Source organism: Pezoporus wallicus, unplaced genomic scaffold, assembly GCF_028554395.1.
Source record: "Pezoporus wallicus isolate ANWC-B61680 ecotype Strahan unplaced genomic scaffold, APGP_CSIRO_Pwel_v1 scaffold_7107, whole genome shotgun sequence".
Classification (NCBI taxonomy): Eukaryota; Metazoa; Chordata; class Aves; order Psittaciformes; family Psittacidae; genus Pezoporus; species Pezoporus wallicus.
The window spans coordinates 7,420,914-7,446,912 of record NW_026642114.1 but is presented as its reverse complement, the minus strand read 5'-3'; the positions used below and the strand labels follow the sequence as shown (position 1 = coordinate 7,446,912).

General features: G+C 40.2%; 1 protein-coding gene across 11 annotated transcripts in view; it reads right to left on the bottom strand.

The window, feature by feature from the left end:
- Positions 1-25,066, bottom strand: part of ARMC9 (armadillo repeat containing 9) — a 69,076-nt gene extending 44,010 nt beyond the window's left edge. For 7 of the 11 annotated variants that reach the window (XM_057427174.1, XM_057427176.1, XM_057427177.1 and 4 more), the window contains exons 1-9: positions 25,041-25,060; positions 24,797-24,885; positions 22,997-23,122; positions 22,402-22,572; positions 21,307-21,462; positions 18,527-18,613; positions 17,292-17,316; positions 10,239-10,396; positions 6,770-6,868 (exon numbers count right to left, since the gene is read on the bottom strand). In XM_057427174.1, coding sequence (XP_057283157.1) covers positions 6,770-6,868; positions 10,239-10,396; positions 17,292-17,316; positions 18,527-18,613; positions 21,307-21,462; positions 22,402-22,572; positions 22,997-23,122; positions 24,797-24,847 — 873 coding nt within the window. In that variant the 5' untranslated portion in view covers positions 24,848-24,885; positions 25,041-25,060. Of the gene's footprint in view, positions 1-6,769; positions 6,869-10,238; positions 10,397-17,291; positions 17,317-18,526; positions 18,614-21,306; positions 21,463-22,401; positions 22,573-22,713; positions 22,781-22,996; positions 23,123-24,796; positions 24,886-25,040 lie in introns of those variants that run through there. The other 4 variants (XM_057427178.1, XM_057427183.1, XM_057427184.1 and 1 more) reach the window with 3 other exon arrangements.
- Positions 25,067-25,999: the final 933 nt, after the last annotated feature.

The window sequence follows — 25,999 nt, the reverse complement described above, 5'->3', positions numbered from 1 at the left end:
CCAACTTTAATTATTCTGCTTTTATTATTTTTCTGCAAACCTGCCAATACTTACTTTAGAGGCATATAAACACATAAACACTCTGAAGAGAAGGTTTCTCTTTAACAGACATGTACAGCTTTATATAGAAGGTATAAGAAACTTGCCACTCCTTACTGTGAGGAGAAAATAAAATTCTTTCTATTCTTTAACCAGTTTTAAAATCTGTTATTATTCTTTCTATTACAATCACATTCAGAATTCCCTGATGTTAATGAGTATTTTAACTTTCACGGTGCTGTACACGCACATAGACAGTTCTTGTCAAAGTCATTTTAAGATTAAAAAGAACAACATCGATAGAGACCAATAAGTGAGCAAAAGAAACCAGTATCATGACGAGAGGTCATTTCAACACATGCATGACCTGAGCCACTGAAAATGTACACAGGCATCAAGACAAAAATGACATTAAAGGAAAGTTTTAATATTATAAGAAACGAGATGGACCAGATGACCTGCAAGGTCCCTTCTAACTTGGGCTGTTCCACAATTTGAGGTCAGTAAGAGGAAATGCTTGCGGAAACCACTACTGATGGCAACACTTTATGAGATGAGAAATTTATGCAACTTGTGCAAAAGACATCATATACCATAGCAGCAGGAAAAAAAAAAAGGACTTCTCTTTGTTTACATAAACAGGTAGATTTGTTTCTTCGCATGGGCAGGGATGGAGAAGACTGATACATTTCATCCTAAGAAATGTTTGCTTAGGGTAGATGCTGTTTGCTGTATATTATTTTTAAATGAAAGAGCACACATCCAGATGACACTCAGTGAATCCACTCTGAATGGTTCAGAGAGATTAAAAAAAGCCAAACAAAAAAACTTGTTACCCTTCCTCCTGGGTTTCACATGGCCTCCTGGTGTAGAAAACACTTTCACAATTGAAAAACAGAATATTTGCCAACTATTACAGTTTGATGGCATGTTCATATCTGCAGTAAAAAGCAAGTTTGAGGAAAAAAAGCACAGAGTACAAGAGAAAAAAAAAAAACAAAAAAAGAGACCATGCCAGCCTCTCCAGTTATCCCAGAACATTTAAAAGATTTTTAAAATTCCTCCTTGTTCACAGTTTGTAAATGACAGCTTCACTTTATAGAAGAGCTTCCGTCCAGTGACAGAACTTAGGGGGAAAAAAAAGGAAAAAAGAAAAAAGATTGCACTTCAAAGCTTCAGGAATTGTGCCAAAAAGAGACCTAAAACTTGCAAGGGACATTAATGCACTTAATCGTGGCTACAGGTAAATAGACTGAATAGTAGTAACAACATAATGGGCATTTATTCAATTACACAGGAACAATATATGCAAAATACAATACAGCTTTCTAGTCAGAGAAAGATTCTCCAGTGGTTAACACACATCTTGGCTATTGTCAGAAACTTTGCATCTGAAGAAGCAGTTCCTTTTTTTTTAATCCAAAGTTTAGAGAATCTTATTACATTATCCCTAATGCAAAGGAATTCCAGGAAGGTGTATATCTTACTCAAGTTTGTGGGTTTTCGACTTGAGCCTATGCTACTTCTGATGGGGAGTGAATGTACAACACTACAGTGATAAAAATCCAGAATCCTCTTGGCTTCACAATGTGCATTAAACACAAAATCACAGTCACCAAAAAACTACAACCAGTGCTTGTTACCCACCAGACAAATCACTGTTAGAAATAAAGACAACATACACACAGAAACAAACCAACCCCCCTAAAATTACCTCAAGAATATTAAAGATATAGAGGACTATGACAGATCACTGTATTTAAAACTATTCTTTTCAAATTTACCATTACCCACATCAGTCCCCTGTCTAAATGAACATTAGAAAGTCAGGAATCTGATTAAATCCTCAAATGAATGTTTCCTCAGCTTTTCAGAGCTGGTATTCTCACCTCTTATTCTTCGATCCAGACCTTTTGCTCTAACAGTTCTCTCAGGTTTCTCATCTCCCAGTTTAGGACCACACATGTCAAATTAAAAGATGGAAGATGGCAATAACATTCAACTGGAGATAGGAAAAAGGCCTTATGGTAAAACACGTCTTTAGAGAAGCCTTGGAAACATCTCCCAACTGTAACACAGTAGTGTAGCCTCTCTCCCACTACATGCAGCAGATGTGTCCTGTTAATGGATTGTAGATCAAGCTCACAAGCTGACCCAGGAGGTCAGAGAGCTGGCAAGAGGCATAAAGTTGCTCTGCAAAAGGAGGAGATCCAAGCCATCTTACAAGAGAGCACGAAACAACAGCCAAAACCAGAAGCCCGTACTAAGTCAGATTTTGTGGGTATGATTACACAGGGAAAGTCTCTTGGTTAAAAGACGTCAATGCCACAGGTCTTAAAGCCAGTTTGGTAAGAAAGACTTGTTCTGGGATTTATTGCCTCAATACAAATTTATTCCAGTATGAAAGGACAGGCCTTCAGCCATGGAGCAGCAAACCAGGAAGCTGATGTTTGTACAAAACCAGAACACATTAGTAAGGGATACACATTACCTTTATTGTAACTTCAAAGTCTGAGACCTCAAGGCTTTATATTACACAATGTTACTTTCCTGACGTTAAAAATTGAGCACCGAGTACAATGCACTGGGAACAAAATCAAATTTGCACATAAATAAGGCTACCAAGGATATAATCCAAGGCATACTCTTTCATTTCCTTGGGCAATACTTCATTTTGGTTACAGCACTAGCACAATGCTCCTTCCCAGTAGTACAGTGCTCCTTCCCGGTATAACTTAAGACTACCAGTGTAGTGTAGCTGATTTAACATAATACACTGTAGAGCTCAACTAAACATCTCTGAGCATGATGCAGCTTTAACATTTTCTGCTCTTAGAACCTGCTTCAGAACCTGGATTGTCCCAAGTTGTGCCAGTACAGTGAACTCAAGCACCTCCTCTTTCCAAACTATGTAATGCACGTCCACTCATTCCCTAAGTAAAAGTGGTAGAAATTTAAGGCTGCATGTCAGTACAACATAAAGTAACTTCCTTGCTAATGATTTTCTTTTCTGCTCATCTATTTAGTGATATCGATCCACCAAAACTAGTTTATTTCAGAGGCTGGTCCTGACATTGGTGACGTCAGTGAGACAGAGTCAAATCCTGAAAACTCAAGGCAAAATGGGGGAAAAACCCCAACAAACCACTATATTTAATGCCTGCCAAAACTCTTTAGACATTGACCTTTTGTTTTTTTTAAACCTCTCACCTTGCCTACACAGTGACCAAGTGGTAAGGATGAGCAAAGGAGCTGCCCCCCCACTAGCCTCTTCCCCCTTGCAACTCTACAGGTGACTGCCTCTACGGCAGAGGAGTTTTGTTAAATGGAGTAGCTAGAAAAAACACACTGCAATGTCTCTAATCAGATATGAGTAAAAAAGTGAAGGGATCTTCCAACACAAATCCAGCACAGATGCTGCAAGCTCATGCTACTACTTAGTCCAGGTCACAATGCCTCCAGCTTTATTCCAAAACTTATGCAAAAACCTGAAACCACTTAAGGATAGAACAAAAACATTTAAGTGTGTAACAATGAGGTATTTGGAATCCTTAAAGTAATGGGATGCCTTAGCAGCCTAGTGGCAAACAGTCAGAATTTTGATTTTGTTTTTAGTTCATCTTATCTGGCTTATTGGATCAACAGAGTCAAGGAGTGGTTAGAAGTATTTTGGGATGATTAGGAAGGAGTCTCATTTTTCTTCTCAGAAGATGGGTTACATACGTATTTTCTTCTTCCACTTACTTGTGTTTCTATGTGTTTGCTATTCACTTATAAAACCAGAACTCTCTACATGGGAAACAAACAAGAAAATATGATGAACCAAGTGTGGACAAAAGCATAAGACGAAGAAACCCGGTTATGATGCAGCGAAGGTCTGCAAGCAAAGACTGCGATTAGCCCTCCAAAACGTGGTTAACGCCTCAGACAGCCTGAGTGTGTGGGTCTGCTTATAGAAGCATCAGATTTCAACCACAGTAGCTACTATAACCTCACTGTCAAGGAGCAACCTAAAGTAGTTGAGAAACCCTTAATCTAAACAGTCTCAGAGTTCTTGCTGTTCTGGTCCTTCACTTGAGAACTTTGCTGGCACAGCAACTACTACACACAGTATGGGCAAAAGGAGACAAAGTCACACAGAAATAGTTATGCTAGTAAAGCCTAGTATAAAAATAGATATAGCTCTGCCAGAAGAACACAGTTTTACTCATCTTAAACTGGCTAACTTGAGACAGGAAGGAGGCAAAAATTTAATTCTAGGAGGGGGAAAAAAAATCCACCACCACCAAATCCTCTTTCTCTGACCTACCTACATTGCTGGAGACTGTGGTAAACTGGCCACAGGGGCATAAGTATGGTGACAAAGGTGCTTCTGAAGCAGAAATACTTTAAAAATGCTTTTAGAAAAGCAACAGTAAATAAACATGATGCGTAAGACCAACAGTCATTTCACAGTTGAGCATCTTTACTAGAAGGAAAATGAAGAAGCATGGCTGCAGGAGATTTTGGTTGCCTAATCTGTCCTGGAGGAAGAATCAAGCATCAGCCACAAGTGGTCCCTTAAAAAACCCCAATGACAGAGATTCTGGCTGAAATACTGTGCTTATACACTGCTGCTAATCCACTTCTTCAGTGATCACTTATTGTTCTTAAAACTCTTTAAAGTCTTTATTTCATAGAGAAGGAAACAGATGCCTATACCTAAAGGCTAAACCACACAAGGACAGATGTTTATGCTGAAATTACATCTGTGACAGGGGCATAGCAAGTCATATGCAGTCTAGAAATAATCCATCCAGTTTTTATCAGTGAAGACACATCTTCAGCCACTTCTGCACTTCCTGCAGAGTGGATAAAGAAAACAATCAGCACCTGGCATAAGGAGGACACTTTGCCCAAAAGGGCTTCAAGAGATCAGAGGATTAACTCATGATAGAAAGAAAAGAAATAACAAGAGTGGGCAAATTAAGTGTCTTCAAATCGCAGAAGAAAATGAGAAGCCTTGATGCAAGCAGAGAGCAGGAACAGATAGAAGAGGGAACGTGGCTGCACAGAATGAAGATCTCAGTACAGGGAAGGGGAGCTAGGAGACACACGCAACCGCAACATCAGATGGGAAAAATACAGAAGACTACTGGGGTACATACAGCATGACCTTAGAAAGCCATTGGCAGGGAAAGAGGGCAGACCTCTGAGAACTGTTGGTCATAAGAAAGATGGGGCAGGAGGTACATTAGAGGGTGGGACACGGCATAACCATGCGCTACAGACAGGGTGTAAATATGAAGAGAGAAGAGTTACGAGCAGACCCTATTGCTAAGGTAGCAGATAAGCAGAGATCCTGGTTGCTTCTCAAAACCCTGGGATACGCAGCCTGTACACCTCTCAAATACACGGCAGGTCAGAGAAAGAAGATCTGATCATTAACAGGGAAGTGAAGGCATTTAAAACAGCTTAAACAGAGCAATGAGGAATAATATTTATCACTGAAAATATCAGAACATAAAAAGGGAGCATTTTTATTATCTCATCATATTTCTGTAATAATTTTCAAGAGCAACAAAACGTACCCATAGCATCATTGTTATTAAAAATGTTGGCTAGAATAATGAGCAAGAATCTTATTTTCTTCCGCTTTTCCTTTGATACTTCACAAAGCTCTCCTACTACAAAGTTATGTATACATGAAAGTCTGCTGTGGCAAAAATAATAAGCATAGTTCATGACTTCAGTTTGTAAAGCACTGGCACACAATATTTTAATACTAAAATGTTTTAATGCAGTTTTAATGTTAATGTGTATTTGAAAAATTTGAACAAACTAGGTAATAAAAATGGTTGTACCACTGAACAGCTCTTGCACTACCATTAAGTCATTTAAAATTTCACACCCCCAGGCAGTTTCACAGACACTAGAAACTATCCTAAGATGGTTCAGATGGTTCTGCTCCTGGGACAAAAAGCTCCCTTTCCATTCAGGCAGAAGAGATTGAGCAGAACACTAATGGGCACAAGCAGCTCGGTATACTGCAGCCATCTGAAAAGGAATAAGAGGCTGGTGAAGTAAGAAGAAAAAACCTAGGGAGCGTAAGCTGCTTATCAGTAAGATCAAAGATCCTCAGATAGGGAATTAAAGCTCATCATGTAAATCAACAAGCTGGCTTGGGTGTATCATCTAAATGCTCATCTAACAGCTAGGTTTTACAAATAAGGGAAGTTCTCCCTTCTTCTTCTTTTCTCCTTATGTTCCCATGATCCTGTTTGATGTTTCTCCTTTAGGTGGCTAAGCCAAATCACTCTAGGTTATAAGAGCATCACTGACAGCAGAAAGGAACAGAACATGTGTCCAGAGCTGAACAACAGCACCACCCCTTTTTAGCTAAATTATTAAATTGGCTAAGATGTGCCATCAAACCACACTCAGGATATTAGTCTTAGGTTTGTTTTGGTTTTTCAAATATTCAGTTAGCATTTAAACAGATACACATCTTACCATTATCATAACAACAGAATTAACCATACTTATGCAGCTATGACCATATAACCATGTCATTTCACCAGCATTAGAGATCAACAAAACCTTCTGCATTGCTATATTCTTATACAAGCTTGGATACATGACACATGATGTTTTGCCTTTACTATATCTCGCATTTGTTGTTCAAATTACAGTTTAAGTGGTATTGTCTCCTGAGACAGTTACTGCAAGAAAACCAAACATGAATACTTACAGTTCCAGGCCTTGTGAAGTCGATACTGTGTGCTACCTTTTGTCTCATCTGATTGTTACACAAGCGAACACAAACACTTTGAAGGTACCCTGGTGTGATCTAAAATTAGGAAACAGAACAGGATTATAATAAAACTTACACTTTCTACCAGACAAGTGTTTCTATACTAAAGGTTGTTTGTTGTTTTGTTTTTTCTCCAGAGGGCAAAAATATCACACACCTGAGACTCACTGATGCAAACACAAAGTATTTACTGCAACTACACTTCTGTTCAGAAATTCAGGACAGAACTAAAGTTCCATAAAACATCTGACACTGTCCTGCATGACATCTTTATTACTAAACTGGAGAGGCATGGATATGATGGATGGACTGCTTGGTGGATACGGAATAGGCTCGATAGTTGCACTCAAAAGTTACAGTCAACAACTCAATGTCCAAATGGACATGAATACAGGTGGTGTTCTTCAGGGTTGGTATTGGGACTAGAACTGCTTAACATCTTTGCTGATGAAATGGACAGCGGGATCAAGCACTTTCAGCAAGCTTGGTGACAACACCAATCTGTGTGGTGTGGTTGACACACTGTTGATCCTGACAGGGATAGAGAGGTGTGCCAGCGTAAACGTAATGAAGTTCAACAAGTCCAAGTGCAAGGTCCCACAGCTGGGTCAGGGCAATTCCAAGCACAGCTATAAGCAGGGTAGCTACTGGACTGAGAGCATCCCCGAGGAGAAGGACTTGGGGATGTTCATAAATGAGAAGCTCCACATGAGCTGACAGTGTGCTGTCAGCAGTTTTGCAGCCCAGAAGGCCAACTGTATGTCAGGCTCCATCAAAAGGAATGTGACCAGCAGGCTGGACAAGGTGATACTCCTCCTCTACTCTGGTGAGACCACACCTGCAGTACTGCATCCAGCTCTGGAGCCCCCAACATAATGAGGACATGAACCTGTTGTAGCGAGTCCAGAGGAGGCCATGCAGATGTTGAGAGGGCTGGAGCACCTCTTCTGTGAAGACAGGCTGGGAAAGCTGGGGTTCTTCAGCCTGGAGAAGGCTCCAGAGAAACATTACAGCAGCTTCCAGTATCTGAAGGGGGCCTATAAGAAATCTGGAATGGGCCTTTTGAAAAGGCCCGGTAGGGATAGGACAAAGGGGAATGGCCTTAAGATGAAAAAGGGTGAATTTAGATGTTAGGAATAAATTCTTCACTGTGAAGGTGGTGAGCCACTGGAACAGGTTGCCCAGGGAAGTTGTGGATGCCCCATTCCTGGCAGTGCTCAAGGCCAGGTTGGATGGGGCTCTGAGCTACCTGGTCTAAAGCAAGGTGTTTCTGCCCGTAGCATGGTTGGTGGAACTAGATGATCTGTAAGGTCATTCCCAACCCTAATCATTCTGTGATTCTACAAAATTAAGAAAAACGTAAACCCTCTTCATCTGGGAGTAGTTACGGTATTCATGATATTAACACTAAACACTTTCGGGGAATCTAGAAGTAAAACAGAATTTGTCACATCTATGCTTGCATACAGATTTTCCTCAATTAAAAGGTAGAGCCGTCCAACAGTAAGTACGAAGCAGTTTTGTGCTTTATACTTATGAAATGCTGATGTACTGTCTAGTTAAAAAGCAGAACCTATGCTGTCTTGCACAGCAGAAAGAATAAATATGAGTTACACAGTACAGTACTTTATGATTTAATGCAAAACATATTAGCAGGCTTAGGTTTTTTGTTTTGCGAAATCTATACCACAATAGAACTACTTGATTTCACAACAATTATTAAATTCCCCAGAACAGCTGAGAGGACCTAGACTATTGAACGAATGGGACACTTACAGAATCATAGAATCATAGAATAGTTAGGGTTGGAAAGGACCTTAAGATCATCTAGTTCCAACCCCCCTGCCATGGGCAGGGACTCCTTACTCTAAATCATATCACCCAAGGCCTCGTCCAACCTGGTCTTGAACACTGCCAGGGATGGAGCATTCACAACCTCCCTGGGCAACCTATTCCACTGCCTCACCACCCTCACAGTAAAGAACTTCTTCCTTATATCCAGTCTAAACTTCTCCCGTTTAAGTTTTAACCCGTTACCCCTTGTCCTGTCACTACAGTCCATCCCCAGGCATCCCTATAGGCCCCCTTCAGATACTGGAAGGCTGCTATGAGATCTCCACGCAGCCTTCTCTTCTCCAGGCTGAACAGCCCCAACTTCCTCAGCCTGTCTTCATAAGGGAGGTGCTCCAGTCCTATGGCGATATAATAAAACCCTTCAAATTCAGAATGCTGTAACTTCAACATTATTTTAGTCAGTACTCAACTCCACTCTGGAGTCAGAAATGACAGAAACCAAGATTCCCAACGAAAGAGTACCCTCTGCTGGACACACTTGGGAAGGATCAAATGACTGCCCAGCACAAGGCTAACAAACGAAACGAAACAGGCATTCACAACAAAAGATAAACATGCCTGGCTCCTCCAGAACATAAGGGTATATCACCTTGGAGAGCACTGAAGTGTGAAATACAAGGCAGCAAATTAATTACTACATACTTCTCATTGTTACCAGAGCTCATGTGAGCATATACCTTTCCTAATCTGCTCTAAAGCAAAGCTCACACCTACAGGCAAATTCTTTTAATGAAATACAAGACTTTCACGCTGATGACTGGAGGAAGGTACATACTGACTCTTCAGCATGCAGCATAGGAATTCCTAGCTCATTCTCCCTGTTAATAATTCACAGCTCCTTTAAAAGGATCTAGAGGCCACAAACATCTGCCACAAGACTAATTCTCAGGTTATACAGAAGTTATAGTACTTCTTGCATGTTTGAAGAGAAGATGGCACAAAAGATGAAGCATAAAATCATCTTTGTATAAAAAATACTCATAAGAAAGGTGTACCTTCCACAGTCACATGTGTGGCCCATTTCCCACATTGCGCAACTCATTCACTACTCCTACCCCAGCTCCCTTTACCAACTAAATGAACAAGTTGAGCTCAGTAGAACAGAGAGCAAAGCTTTTCCTCACCAGCGTTTTTGATGACACAATTGTTTCCACCATACTGTAACTTAAAACAGACCTGGCAGCAGTTTTAAATATACAACAACCTCTGACAGGCTGGATTGCAAGCAGTAGTCACAGAAATGCCCTCTAATCACTGCTGATGCCAAAGCTGAAAAAGGGGACTCTCAGAAGAGATCTGTCTTGTGAGACGGTGATAATTTCTTGAAGATTTCCCAGCCAGAACAATTCAATCCATATACTGCACTAATTTTATCCCAGTACACAGAGGCAACAGAAGACGTCTCTCATCCAAAGTGCTGTGTTTCATTAGCAAAAAGACATAGTACTTAAGAAATGCTCTTAACTACAAAGCTCAATTCAAATTTTAGTGGCATTTTTTCGCCATTTTCTGTGGGATGAAGAAGCAAGTACACATCTGAATCATTTCTTACCATCTTGCCATTGACTGTGGCCTCTAAGGAATCCACCAGCTCTGCAGTGACTCCAATAAGGTTACGGTAGTCCACCTGCATTTTGTTAAATTGTTTCAGGTAGGTCATGGCTCTGCCCTCAGATTCCACTAACTGTTGTTGAAGATGCTGCAACCTTTCTGTCAAGAGAATAATAAAAAAAGAACATCACCTTTTCAACCACAAGGACAAAAATCCCACAAGCATTTTTACTGTTCTAAAGGGACAACTTCAACTGCTGCTATGGAATTATTTTTATCCAAGGTGTGGAATTACACTGCAAAGATTATTCCATACTACTAGTGTGATTTCAGTTTGTCATAACAGCTACAAGTATCTATTTTGCCTTAACTGCCCAAAGAAACAACTGCTTCACAGTTATAGCAGTAATACAACTATTAAACAGTAAACACCACTGAATACATTTGTGAAGAGAATACCATTTTACATGTCTGTTAATACAAAAAGGTTCCATGCTATTGGAGACAAAACAAGACAGTAGGCATCAAATCAGAAGAATATATGACAAAATGCAGCTTAGGCTTGCTATCTTCAGATGAGACTCATGCACTGTCTGCTACATTAATTTAAGTACCAGTGGGTAAAAACCAGTATTACACTGAGCAACACTTCAAAGATAAAGCAACAAAATGGGAGAATGACAGTACCCAGAGGTTCATGCCAGTTCTTGACAGATTACGCAATAAGGCTGGGTGTTTTCTCCAGTTATTTTATAGAAAGAGACCACTGATATTTAGATTATGTAGTGCTTCACTTATTTTAAAGTAAATACTAAGTCTGCTATCTTTTAAGGAAAACAACCTCAGACCTAGTCAAATTAGCATTCCACATGGAAGGCAGGCACAGAATCTGGAGCTGTGTATTGCAGTGCACATCTTCATGACTGGATAACTATGAAGGGAGGCACAATATTTCTATTGTTACTGCTGATGTCTATGTAATTTGCTCGAACATTATGTTTTAAATTAGTTTGCTGAGAAGCCAGTATCACTCTAGTGTTGCAAAAACAGCATCACACCCATCTGCAAACAGACTCAATATTTACCATAGGACTTTCTATTAAGCAATGGTCAGGAAGCAGCTTGATGACAAAGTTTCAGAGAGAAGTAGGATTATTTTTCACCGATTTTAAAAAATGTTGGGGTTATAGTAGAGCATTCCAAACAGCCCAATATGACCAAAACAGTTTAGGTCCAAACAGACCCAAAGGGAAGAAAAATAAAGGAAGGAGCTAAGATACAGAATTAGAAACTAGAAAAACTATTTCCTGTTCCTGGCTTTGAACAGACTTTGCTCATAATCTTTAAGGAAACCATTACCCTCTTTCAATACCTGATTCACTGTCTCTTTCCATAAAGATGAAGATCATATGTTCCTGTAACACAGAAGCATTGGGAAACATAACCGGTATCAGTGGAAATCTTTTGGATCTTCATTTGGAGAATGCTAAGCAGCACAAAGTTTCACCATACCATTATCCTCTGTGTTTAAAAAAATCCCAGCATATACCTTACAGCTGCAATAAGCTCTGGAGAGCTTATTCAGAACTCTACTTATTCAGAAACAGTGCCTTGACATTTGCTCCCTTGCTCTCTGAATAGAGGCAAGAACCTCTTCTGAACCAAGGTGACTGGCACAGGGGGTGGTAATCTTCAGAGGGAAAAATGGGGAGGGGAAGTCCTGTATTAACACCATGGCTTATCTGGTAGAGCCTTCACAAGTTCTCTTTTACAATGGTGATTAAGTTATATTGCAGGCAGTGATGTACTACTAATACACAAATATCTGCCAAACAACTTCCAACAAAACACTTCAAAAAAAGCAATAAACACATGGAGATAAGAGACGCAAAACTGTCAGAAACATACTATTCAAACATACCTGTTCATAAAGCTTTCATTACAAATAAACAAGATCAAAGTCATCAGATAGTTCTATGATTTCAGATGTTGGAAACTGCTTTAAAAACTTGTCATATCATATGGATTTTAGGGTGTCCAAAATAGGCTTTTATCCCATTTATGTTAAAAGCAGTAGATGTTGGAACATCTTATTTTTACTTTCAGAATATTCAGCAAAATCATCTTTTTAATTGGATTTTTAGAGAAAACGGGCATTAACAGACTTTAGCTATAAGCTTTAGCTATAAATTGACAGTTCTAAAGCATGAAATACAAAGAAGGTGCATCTTCTTATTTCTAATCCATGTTTTTTCAAAAATCTATGAGTTAAGGGAAAAAAATGACAAACACCCAGACAGTTATTTTACTCTCACAGCTTTCTCCCCTCTAAGAATGGCCACCTTCTGAAAACTATTCATGAATCACAGCATTTTGCACCTGCAGGATTTGTGACTGATACTTGAGATCCAACTGCAAATTAAGCCACCCTAATAATATTTTTCTTATGCTTTCTAGGAGGGAGTGCAAACCAACATGAAATAACAACAGAAGCTGTGACAAGCCACAGATCCTGTTCAAATCCAGCAAAATGCACTTGGAAAGGAAACCCCAAAGAACACTTGAACAGCTCCCAGTAGTATTAAGCAATCTTGCTTAGAACACCAAACTTCTTATAATTCTTTAAGCTGTTAAAACCATCTCAACTGAAATCAATATTCATCAACTTACAAATCAAGAGAGCTAAGATAACTTCCAATGACAACCCAAATTATTCTCCTTTGACAATAATCATTCAACTTGAATTTTATTTTTATTCCACAACCATCACTGCTAAACTGCTGCCACAGCTTTAATGATACAGCTCAAAACAAGAGTATTTTTCTAAACTAAAAGATTCTGAGAGCAACCATTGCACAAAACTAGCCGCTCTTCAATGCTTTATACCTTTGCCTAGATGAGCAATTGGAATACATTTTTATTTAACTGTGATAAAACACATTTGATTCAGAAATTTTCAGTGTATGTACCTAGAGCATGACTTTACTCAGGAGATGGTTGGAAGCACCAAGCCACAAAATATAAACCTACTCATAATTTGCTTGCTTTTCACAGCCTAGTGGGCAAAGTTCCCAGTGATGAAAATCCACCTTTCAACATACAGTCAGCAGCAAAAACTACATGAACAGAACTTCATGCAGTTCATGAAAGCTCATTTTGGCAATCAAAAAACAGGGTCCAAATTACCCCTTTCATGTTAAATTTAGGGATTATCAATTACAAACACTGGTCTTTACTGATAAAGGGGAGTCAAAGAGAGGAAACACAGAGCCTTGACATATTGGGTTGTTTGGGGTTTGTTTTTTTTTCACTATCTTCTCACACATAAGTAATTTTACTAAAAAAGGAAAAGTATTTCATTAAAGTCTCTTACTAAGAGAGCAGGAAGCTTTCATCATTCACATGTAGCTGACCCAGAGAGAGCTGTTGGAAGTGTTGGTCTTGTGCTACCTCATTTCCCCCCTTGCATTCCAGCCACATGCCCACAACCAATAACACCATTTGGCAGATAGATCAGGGAGCTGCGAGCCCAGACAAAAATTAGTCTTTAGTTGCTTGTTTAAAGTCATTGCTATCTTAGTCAGGATTGGTGAAAAGGAAACTGCCTTTCAGAAGCAGTTCACATTTATGTCACCTTGCAGAAGTGATCAAACTGCACCTGTAACAGGAATCAGAGAGTAACACAACACATTTCACTTCTCTCTTTCCCTCTCCCAGACACAACTCCTGTATGCTTTCTGCATATGATAAGTTTAGGAAGGGGTGGGGGGAACCTCTGGACCCAATATCTGCCAGACCATTATTCATATGTGGAGGAAAAGAGGGGAAAATAAAGGACAGAGGACTAATCTCCTGGGTTAGGAGGATGCAGCATACAGTAAAGCTTGCGACTCTGCCAAATGAAGATGCTGGAAGTAGGCATCATCTGAGCTACTGCATGTTTCTACCAATACTCTTGCTTGCTCTTTCATGTATGTAATTATCAAGTCTTTTTAATGTTTTGACTCCAGTTCCTGCGAACAGCCAAGGAGTTACACATATGCACACATGCATAATTCCACACTAAGCGTTTCTCCTTAAGACAGAGAACAGTTGTTATCCTCTATGACAACCTACCTACACCTCAAACACATTTCCTGAACTTGTGCTTGCTCTCCCTGTCTCTCTAGTCTCAGTCCACCCACACACTTTGCTAGAAGCACTTCAGCCAGCCAGCTTGACTTCCTGCATACAATACAGCAGAGCTCTCAGCAGAGATGATGCAGGTCCCAAGAGCTGCTGGCAGACATCAGAACTCTTTAGGTAACAATGAAACCTTGCTCTTAAAAAAGGCAGCAATTGCCTTGTCTCCTTACTGCTAACCTCATTTCCATAAAAATTACTATCTATATTTTAAACTGACATCTTTCCACATTAATAGTAATTCAGACTATAGCAACTCTTGATAGACAGACAGGTCACACTTTACCTTCTCTTGTGCAGCAGCCTGACACACTTCCCTACTCTCCCCTTCCCTGACATAGAATCATAGAATAGTCAGTGTTGGAAAGGACCTTAAGATCATCTAGTTCCAACCCCCCTGCCATGGGCACGGACACCTCACACTAAACCATGGTACCCAAGGCTCCGTCTAACCTGATCTTGAACACCATCAGGGATGGAGCATTCACAGCTTCCCTGGGCAACCCATTCCAGTGCCTCACCACCCTTACAGTAAAGAACTTCTTCCTGATATCCAATCTAAACTTCCCTGTTTAAGTTTTAACCTGTTATCCCTTGTCCTATCACTACAGCTCCTAATGAAGAGTCCTTCCCCAGCACCCTTATAGGCCTGCTTCAGATACTGGAAGGCTGCTATGAGGACATGATGGAAGAATAGCTGTGAACTCATCCACAGACTTATATGAGGCAGTGAAGGAGACAGTAGCTGAAACCAGCTCCAAATACTTCATTCCCTCCACTCCTGTTAGCCTGAGGACACACAGAAGGTCTGAAGCTCTCTGTGCAAGATGCCAACCATTCTGCCAAACTGAAAACACATGGGAGAGCTGCAAGTTAAGCACAACTGCCACACAGGTAGCTTTGAAATGCATACAGGTATTAATTTTTTTTACTTTTTAAAAATTTTTTAAATGTGTAAAAAGCCAGACTGTAGCAGCTTAATCAGGCAAGGTAAACACACTGAACTCTGCAGGACACTCTCAAGAGCATATGCACCACCCCACCTAAACTTCAAGTGCTTCAGTATGTCAAACTAATGACTGGCAACTATGCACAAAAGGCTGCTTCCAGGACTCTCTGCCACACATCTCTTTGTTCAAGTGTTGCCTAATAATTTTCTCTGCTTTTCTCCTTCACTGATAAACATTCTCCAACAGCAAGTATGTACTGTGGATCCCATGTGATCTGAGGAGCATACTGCAAAAACAACATCTCAGATCCAAAACTTTCATATGAGACAGCACTCAAGTAATGTTTATGAAAAATCCAAACCAACTCAATCTTCAAGGCACATAACAGATCTACAAATTAAAGCTGACCTGCATGGATTCAATACCACGACGTTCCCTGTACTTGTACAAGGCACAGAACCTACGCAAATAAGAAGCAATTAGACTTTAAATAATTCAGGTGCAATCATGTAGTCATTTCTTTTTAAGCAGAGTATTGAATTATTGCCACAAGAAAAAAGTAACTTCTGAAAAATAAACATCCATCCACAAATATCTTTCTACTATTCAATGAAAGTCTAATGCAAGACAAGTAACAAAGAAAATACCTGGAACTCGCCCTGGGAGATAAGCCTTTCTCCTTAATTCTATCTACAAGTTGTAAATCCTCAGTTTAAAATTACAGATTAAAATAACTCAAGAGGAGAAGTCATCTGAAGAAACCAGCTGGACTCATACAAATCCCTACTAATAAAGTGAACACAGAGTCAGGTGAAAAAATAAATGCAAGATAGTTGGGAACCTTAGTTATAGAACATAGAACAGTTAGGATTGGAAAGGACCTTAAGATCAACTAGTTCCAACCCCCCTGCCATGGGCAGGGACACCTCACACTAAACCATGTTACCCAAGGCTCTGTCCAACCTGGCCTTGAACACTGCCAGGGATGGAGCATTCACAACCTTCCTGGGCAACCCATTCCAGTGCCTCACCACCCTAACAGGAAAGAACTTCTTCCTTATATCCAATCTAAACTTCCCCTGTTTAAGTTTTATCCCGTTACCCCTTGTCCTGTCACTACAGTCCCTAACGAGCAGTGCATCCCCAGCATCCCTATAGCCCCCCTTCAGATACTGGAAGGCTGCTATGAGGTCTCCACGCAGCTTTCTCTTCTCCAGGCTGAACAGCCCCAACTTTCTCAGCCTATCTTCATATGGGAGGTGTTCTATTTATTGAAGTGATTTTTAAAAGGCATATATTTCAAATGCCATCAGAATCTAACAGAATTCAGTGCCAAAATCCTTTTTTTTTTAAAGATCCCCAAGTCACTACCACACTTAGGTGTGTATGAACAGCTTACCTAAAAATGCAACACACCAGAGCCGTACTTAAACACTTTCTTATTCAGGAGATATCAGTATGTGCTATTTTAGGAGTTTAAACAGGATGAATGAATAAGAACAAAAATCAAGCCTGTTGAAAATCAGACAGTGATGCAAATAACTGAATGAGATTTGAAATCTGGCAGATGCAGGTAGGCATAAGCAAGTATGGGAAAGAAATCTGAGAAAACTTACTTCCATCATAACTAAAAATGGAGAGCTAGTATGCACTTTCTACAGAGTTCTCCATCTGTTTTTACCATATTTTGGGACAGAACAGACTTAAAATACAAATCCTGTGACTAAGCCCTTTCCCATTTATAGCATTTCTATGTTCAACCCTACTGACCTCAACCAGTCTAGCAATGACTATTACCAAGACAGGGGTCTGGATTTCAGAGGACTTTTTGCCATGCATCATTAGTTTCCCTGTAATTGCAGGTGTACTTTCTAATACTACTACCATAGCCCCCAGTAATCTTACCACAGCTCAGCATTTACCTTTGCTGCACTGTCCATTCTCCTTCTGTTGTTTGAGCAGGAGCAGTTCAGGAAAATGTGCATTCTTTCAGTACATGTTTGTTCCAGAGACACAGAATGAGAAATTCAACCAACTGGCAAACCCAGCCAAGTCAAATATTCCCACAGTCCCAGGCAACAGCCAATGCCTAATAATTTACAGGAAAGCAATAAATGAATCAATAATAAATACATAAAAATCTTGTATACAATGTACAACATTGCACAGAGACTTGAGACCTTTAAAGATACTAAATCCAGCCCTGAAGTAGAAGATACAGTAACTCCAGTCTAAATGTATTAACACCAAAAAGTCAAGCTACTGATTTTATGTATCAACATACAAATATGCAACTGTTTAAGGGTAAGTGACTTTTTATACCTAAGAAATATTCAGGGCTCAATAAGGATCCGGTCAATTACTCCATAAAGAGAAATAAGCAGAGAGGAAATTTTCTTTAGCTGCTTTATGCCAGACTCCCACACAAACATCCTTAAGATGGAAGTGAAAACATCGTTTTGATCACTGTTCCGCACCCTGGCAAACAGGCAAGAATGGAACAGAAGGAATATATTCCCAGCTCATCATTCAGTACCACCATGGCAACATGCTGCTTCAAAATAAAGTAAGATATAGCAAGAAAAGGACTTTTAACTTCTGTTAAAAAACAAAACAAAACACCCCAAAAAACCCAGAAACAAAGACTCCAGGTTTTTTCTACCCTGTGTGTAACTGTACTGATGAAAAACAGGGAAGAAAATTTGTCATATAGCTACTGAGTTTGCAAATTAGGCCTGACAACACAGCTTAAACAATATTGTTAGAAAAATAAGTCTGGATCACAAGCCATTTAGTAAAACAATTTCTGGAACCCTTAAAAGCCCTGGAAAACTTTCAGCTAGAAAAGACTAAAAGCTTTTAGTTAGTTAATGCCGAGACAGAAGTCAGTTCAGGTCAGTGTCTTCAGGTATCCTGTACTTTCTTCATGGAAGCAAAGAATAGTCATACAATAAATACGCAAGTCCATATGCGTCTATCCATTGTCTTTACATAACTTTTTCAAAAGATTATAAACAAAGTTTCCTATCCTAAAAACACTGAACTGCAACGTTACTGCAGTTCTGCTGTAAATCTCAGCAGCACACTCTCCCAGTAAATTATACTGCCTCTTTGCAGTAATTCTAATTATCTTCAAAGTGTTTTCTCGAAAGGATACAAATAAAGTGAGTAGCCGAGGAGTGTCTTTGAGGATCAGAGACAGGAACTTTTCCAGTCTCGTCCTTAAATCCGATGTCCAAGAATCCTTGAAAAGAAAAATAAATGATGACAGTTTTCCACCAAATACATACACTCTGCTGAAAGTACTGTTCTGATCATAGCCACCTTCCACTACTACTAAACAAGGCAGCCAGCATCGTACTGAAATGTTTTTCCCTTCACTGTTATTGAAGTGAATGTTTGCTAGATACCCATAACAGTGTACAGAAGATAGAAGAGAGTTCAGTATTACCCCTAAATGAGTGTTCTAGAAACGCAAAGTAGCTTTATTTAAAGTGTTAAAGTACCATATAATATGAGTGCCTCATATGACATGCAACAACTGCCCCTAAATTAGAAGTACTTAAAAAAATAAGGATCTTGAAAAAAAAAAGATAAAAATATTAAAGTGAATTTTATATTTATGAAATAGAGTATGAAATGAATAATTTCCCACCGCTCAGCTTTCTAAAAGTAATCGCTAGACATCTTTCACTCCTAACAACATCTGGGAAATGTAAATTTTGTCAATAACTACTGCAAGAGTCATGATATGACATCAGTGATTAGGGTACAACAGTTCTAAAATCAGGATTTGGAGAGAAACAATTCATACACAAAAAAACAGACCAACATATCAGCCATTAACTGGAATACTGTCTTCTGCCTGACATAATATCTCATAAGCACAAGAAAATAACAGTTAAGGAAGAAGGCCAAACTACAGCTAAGAATTCACTGAATACTCATTTGTTCTATTTCAAACCTTCAGTTAAGCTCCTTTCTGCTTGACGAAAAGCAAGCCAGCAAATGAAAAAGCAGTATCTTCCAACAAATAGCAGGAGCTTCCTAAATTTACTGCTGTATACATATACGCTGCAAGCTGTTCTCACAGCTCAGATCTGCCCTTATTTCACTATGCTGGAGAGCATACAGAGTTTACTTGCTGCATTTACCAATTCAGTATCCAGACAGTGGTGCATAGCAGCATGCTGTATATTACCAGAGGAAACATGACTCCTACAGAGAGGAGTGTATATTATTTTTCAAGACGTATTACACAAACAGACAGGAACTCAGCTATATAAAGCATCAGACGCCTGACTAAAAAAAAAAATGCTAAGAACACTGCTTAGCAGACTAGTGACTCACTGATGTTCTTTCTCAAACATAAAACAATCTGTATTTCAACACTAACATGGAATAAGCTGTACAATTCCCACAAGAAAATGAGTGACTGGACTAAGAGCTTGGACACTGGGTTACTATGAATAAACCTGAGGATCTTATCTCAGATAAGGCATTCAGGGGAAAAAGAGGAAAAAAAAAAAAAGGCAAAAAAAAAGCTGCTAATTAAAAAAAGAGTAGTCACATCCCAACTCTGAGGTCAAGCAGTATTTATAGCTAGTCCCAAAGGAATATTGCTGTATATGCCTCTTTTTGGTGTTAAACTGGAGCTCCTCATCAGTTGGTACATCCAAATTCAGCCGTAAGGCAAATATCACTTAAGCTTTGATGCAATATCAAAAAACGCGTGGCAGCAACGCAGGCTGAAGATATCTCCTCCTACCACAATAACTGCCTGCAGCTGCTTATAAAAGCCAGCACAAATGTCCATGAGGTAGGATGGTGAAGCATTTCAAGCATATATAACCCTGCAAAAATACTGTACGTATTTTACAAACAAATTTTTGTACCTCTGTATGTGTACATGGGAGCTGTATATACACATTCACAGGCAATAAAGCAGATCAGGTCCTTGATCCAGTCCAACCACATAACCAGCTGTTCCCAGCATAACCAAGAAGTTAAGGCACAGTTTTTCACCACAGTGAAAATGGTGGCTGTACCTGAGGGGAAGGTATACCAATGCTTTGGAACATCAAACTGTCATCTCCTAATCATCTACCTGCATGGTGCCCAGGAAGCAGTCAATGTAAGGGTGTTTTGTTACACTTTCATCAATAGAACAACTGTAGGTCATCATCACATTGAAAGTGCAGCTGCAAATATGTTCAAGTTCAAACACACTAACTTTTACACTCTCTTCTCACCTGGCACATGCAACCCTAAGAACTCAACTCTGAAACAGTCAAAGCAAAGGCTGAAACATATTTAACAAAAAAAAAAATAACCAGGAAAAATGCCTGTGGTTAAGAGTCACCAAACCACTAAGCACAGCTATGCTCTTCCAGCACTTCTTTTTTCTGGGGGCGGGGGGGGGGGTGGAGGCGCAGGCAACACTGTGTCTTTTTTTTTTTTGTTACAGAAGGATTACCTATAAACTTGACTTCCTCTTTTCCACATCAAATGAAACTGCTTCAGTCTCCTCATGCTTAGATGTCATGTTTTAAACCCAGCTATATTTACATACAGATAGTGGGGCTGTACAACAACCTCAAAACAAGTTAGGGGGACCTGAACTACTAAATAGTGATTCTCAGAAGCATGTGTATTTCAGGCTTGTGTGGAAAGAAAGGAGAGGCAGCAATTCTTATTTACAGACACAAAACTAGCGTACCATTTAGAACAAATGGAAAATACATATTTAAGATGGTACTTTGTTATTGACAGTACTCTCACAACCCTTCCTCCATCAAATATTTATTTTTTTTTATGATTGCATGGTTTCTTTTAAAGGAAACAATAAAAATGATTACCAAATTAAACATCATTCAATATCTATTACCCCATAAGAAAAACCATTATAAATACCATCTTTGCAAAACAGATACTTACCTGGAAAAGCTCTTTAAATGAAGGATGTACCATGGGGTTTGGAACAAAAGGCAAAGCATAGAAGGGAAGAAACTCTGTAGTCTGGCTCAGTGCAGCTCCTTTTGTTTCCAGGTATCCCTTAAAATGAGAAATCCTTTCCTCAAGTTCAGCTTTGTCCTAGGAAATAAAGTAGCACATTTATTTAGAAAACTACTACTCTGAACACACTGTAATGCTGGCAAATACAAACAGAGACCTAAACACATTACATTTGAAATGCCACAATATCTGTTCTCTAGAAAGCAAGATTTATTTCACTAGGGAGCATTATATCTCGCTTTTGCCACTCAATAAAGAAAATTTAAACCAATGTTGTCTCTGTCCCCCAGGTGCAATAAAAGTGAGGGACAGCTGCTTTTTGCATGTAAATTATTCCTCCCTCTTCAGGCTAGATTTCTAAAGCAGAGTGCATTTCCATACTCAGGGCAGAGAGGAAACACCTACTTTAGACATGCTTCATTTCAATGATAAGCGCAGAATCACAAAACCCACTCACAGCACCAGGAAGGGGAGCTGACACACAGAACAAAAGCTTCTTAGAGGCTGGAAAACAAACTGAAGGCATCCAAATACTCCTGTAGCAGCTGACAGGTGTAAGGCAGGAGCTATTAAGCCCTGGCTGACTCCAGGCTACTTAAATTTCTCTTCATCATAAATGTCCCATGTAACAGAGATTTTTTTTTATGACAGCTTGGAATTAATTTTCAATATGATATCTTGAGCTGGTCAAGATTCAGCTTTCTCATTTTACCAGAAATGTTTGTATTTCAACAGACAGCTTCAGTCCAAACTGGAAGAAAAGTAAGTGTTTTAATCATCAACATGCTGGTGCTTTCCAACTTTAAAATACTTTAGGAGCTCCAGGAGAAAGACACCTCCAACTTCCATCTCTACACTTCACAATAAAAGGGGTCTGGTTCAACTAAAATGCAGGCTGTGGCCCAAAGACTGGGAATTCTTCTTAGTAAATATCCCATCCTCACCCACATTGAGGACAAATAAATGAAGTAAACCAAGCAAAAGGCATTTAAAGTTTGAATTGTGAACTATACTTACAGGCTTTCCAATATTGTGTTTCAAGAGGTAGGTGGCAAAGTGTATGTGAAGATAAAACTCCAGCTTCTGAGCATCCGGTTCATCGTCCAGGACTGAAGATGAAATATGCTCCTCCCAGAGCTGGAAGAAAACTTTCTGCTCACCATTTTCAAATGCTGTAAGCAGATCTTTCTGCAAAGGCGAAAAGCATTTAGTGAAAAAAAACAGACACAGAAGCACTACATTTTTTCCAACAGTGAATGAAGAATTTAAGTGCCATCTGAACCCTCAGAGGAAAAAAAAATGCCTACAATGTGCAAAAATCAGTCTTACTAAAGTATGGCAAGCTAAAAACCTAAAATAGTCAGAATCAAAACTACTGTCTCGGGTTCAAAAGGACTGGAGTCCTGAAAATAAACAGCCAAAACCAATCAACCAACCAACCAATCAAAAAGTCCAAGTTGAAGGTTTCTGCACTGGAAGATGACTGCTAGCAGACTTCTTCAAGGAATCAAGAATCTCTTCAGACAGCTAAGAGACACTGTAATCTCACACAATGATTAGTAGCCTTTAACTGCTTTTAGTATTACTGAAAGTAGTGTAAAATATGCATTACCTGAACAGCCAAAGCTTTTGAATCTCTTGAGGAAACACCTGCTGGTTTAGGTAGTGTCTTCCCTTTTATTTGACATTCATTTGTAAATACTTTCACTGTTTCTTCAAATTCAGCAAAATCCAAATACTACAAGACAAAAACATAGGAATAGTAAGTTTTTAGATTATTAATGCTCCAGTGAGTGACCCACGAATTGCCAAATCCTTTAAAGTTTCTCTGTAGGAGGGTAAATAAATGCCAAAGACTGCACAGCAACAAACCAAGACTTTATGGTAGGGAAATACTGTCTCAGAACTAAATTTCCTTCTGCATCCTGGAGAACAGTACTGACAACCAAGCACATCCTCTCTGAAAAAACGATGCTCCTCCATTTAGCCAGTAATTTCATTCAACCAAACAAGAAAGAGAACTGAAATTCATTAATGCTATACCTTGGTCGAAGAAACAAGTGAGTAACTTCCTTGCAAACAGCATTCTTGGAGGGCAGAATTCTCAAGCATAACTCTAATCTCCACAGCAGTAGACAGATAGCTTGAATTCTAAGCTAGGTCACTCATTTGAAGCTACGCAAGCCAAATTAATAACCATCTAATGAAGCATTATTCTTCTGAAAAAGAGATAAATCGCCCTACCTCTTCCTCCTACAATGCAGTTATTATATCACACAGAACTTTTCCCTTCTTCCCCCATCTCAGAAGTCTTAGTTATTGGTTGCTGAGGCGAGACATCATACTTCATTTTGATCTATTCAAATCTGTAGAAAATCTATTCATTTTAATTTGCTACAGAGAACAAGAATCATTTACTTTCTCCGTAACTCTACTGTTAACATAAACAGTAATATAGTAATGATTAAGTACTTAAGCCTCTTCTTAGATTGGTTTTTTGAGATTCACAAAACAGATTAAGGTTGTGTATGACTTTGCCATTTGGTAGACTCTCTGTCCAGGCTTTCAACAGACAGCGTAGCGAAACTAGGCACTGAATGCCACTCCTGATTGCCCCTCTGTAGCACTGGCATCTGTGGAACACTGCAATAGATGGATCATACAAGGCAGGGGGTCTCGGTTTTGTTGGTTTGGTGTTCATTTAGGGCCCTAAACTAGTCTACCAACACAGTGTCAATCAATTAAAGGAATGGAGCAGCAGAGATCACAGTTTGTGTTCTTGTTCCAAATCATAAATGTTCCATTTTAGCCAATTTATCCAGAAGCCCGAGGCACTTGCTCCTGAAAGCCAGTCTCTCTCTTTTTCACAGGACCATTCCACACTTTAGAATACATTATGATTACCTCTACCCATATGGCCTATGAGGAGTGACTTGCTGGAAAATCCTGATTAGGCATTAAACCACAGAGATCAGCAGCCTCAGGACTTCAGCCTGGGCTTTGTCAGCTGTAGGGTTTTTATATGCCACTGTGATTTTTATACACATATGGAACAAGGTGGTAGCTAAACAATGTTTTAAAGATCTTACTATTACCACAAGTTGGACCTCAGCCCTAAAACTGCCTGTCGATCTAATCAACTGTTCCTTTAATGAAAGCCTAATTTGCAATGAACAACAGATAATTCTAGACTGATTTTATGTTTGACTACTGGCATTTAATGGACTTTAAGCCCTTCAAATCTACAGAGCATGACAGGAGTCAATATGATTTCAGGGTGTAGCAAACACTTGCCCAGACAAATAACTCCAGAATTTAGACCACAGTTACAATGCCTGGCTCTGAACACAAGCATTATGAAATTTTGCCTTGCTCATGTCAACCAAAAAGAAAAAAAAGAGAGAAAACCAACCTCCCTTACTAGTCCAAGTAACTCGGGTTCACAAACTTGACCGTTACTCATCGTTAAGTGTTAACTGCTGTGGGTCATTGTTGATAAACCTAAAAAATCGTGAAGAAGGAAGGGGTTATCAGATAGCACAGCGGTTAAAGCAACCCCAGCCACACACAGCCCATCAGCCACCTCACCCCAAACCAACCGCATGAGGGAGACACCCACGGCCCGTAAGGCACCTCCAAGGCCGGTCCTCACCGACCAGAATCGTTGATCTCGCCAGGCCGCGGGGCCGTCACATCGGCTCCTCACCCAGCAGACAGGCGGTGCGGCCGGCTGCACCCCCACCCGGGCCGGGGGACCCCGCAAGGACCGCGAGCATGCGACCCTAGGAGCCCGTGAGCGAGCCGAGCACCGCCGCGGCACGGCCTACCCCACAGCCCCGCGCCACCGCCTCCTGTCGCCCTGGCAACCGCGACCTCTCACCAGGCCGCGCCCCATCCCGCTGCACATGATCCCTCTCAGCCAATACCGTGCCGGGAAGTGTGCATCACGTGACCGGGGGGTTCACCACGCCCGCGGCATGTCCCTGTGGCGCGGCGAGTCGCGTGTTGTCGGTTCACTCTCTGTGACCGCCCTGAGGCGAGTCTGGGGTCAAGTTCATTTGTTTAATTACCTACTGTCTTAACGTATATTTCCGTACCCCTTTGCCATCCTGGGCAGCCAGAAGGCTTCTAAAAGCGCAGCCTGTGCTGTGCCTATCTGTAGGCCCATAGCTTTCTGCTCTTCAGTTACATGATTTTTTAATCATCCAGCACTGTTTGCCCCCGCCACATTAGCTTACCGAGCGCCGCATGCTCTGAGGCCATGGAATCATAGAATAGGGTTGGAAAAGACCTTAAGATCATCCAGTTGTAGCCCACCCCCCGCCATGGGCAGGGAGACCTCACACTAAAGGCTCCATTCAGCCTGGCCTTGAACACAGCCAGGGATGAAGCATTCACAAGTTCCTTGGGTGACAAAGGCTTCCCTCTCTGGTTAGTGCAGCCCGTGGCCATGATCACCTGCATTATCTAACTGCCTGGAAGGTTCCTTTGGAAACAAAGTCAGAAGAAAAAATGAGAGCCCTGCAGAGGCTGAGCACTGCACAATGAGTCCGAATCACAGCTCCAGGGCAGCCAGGGGGAGGGACACAGAGGCCAGCCCCATGGGTTGTGCACG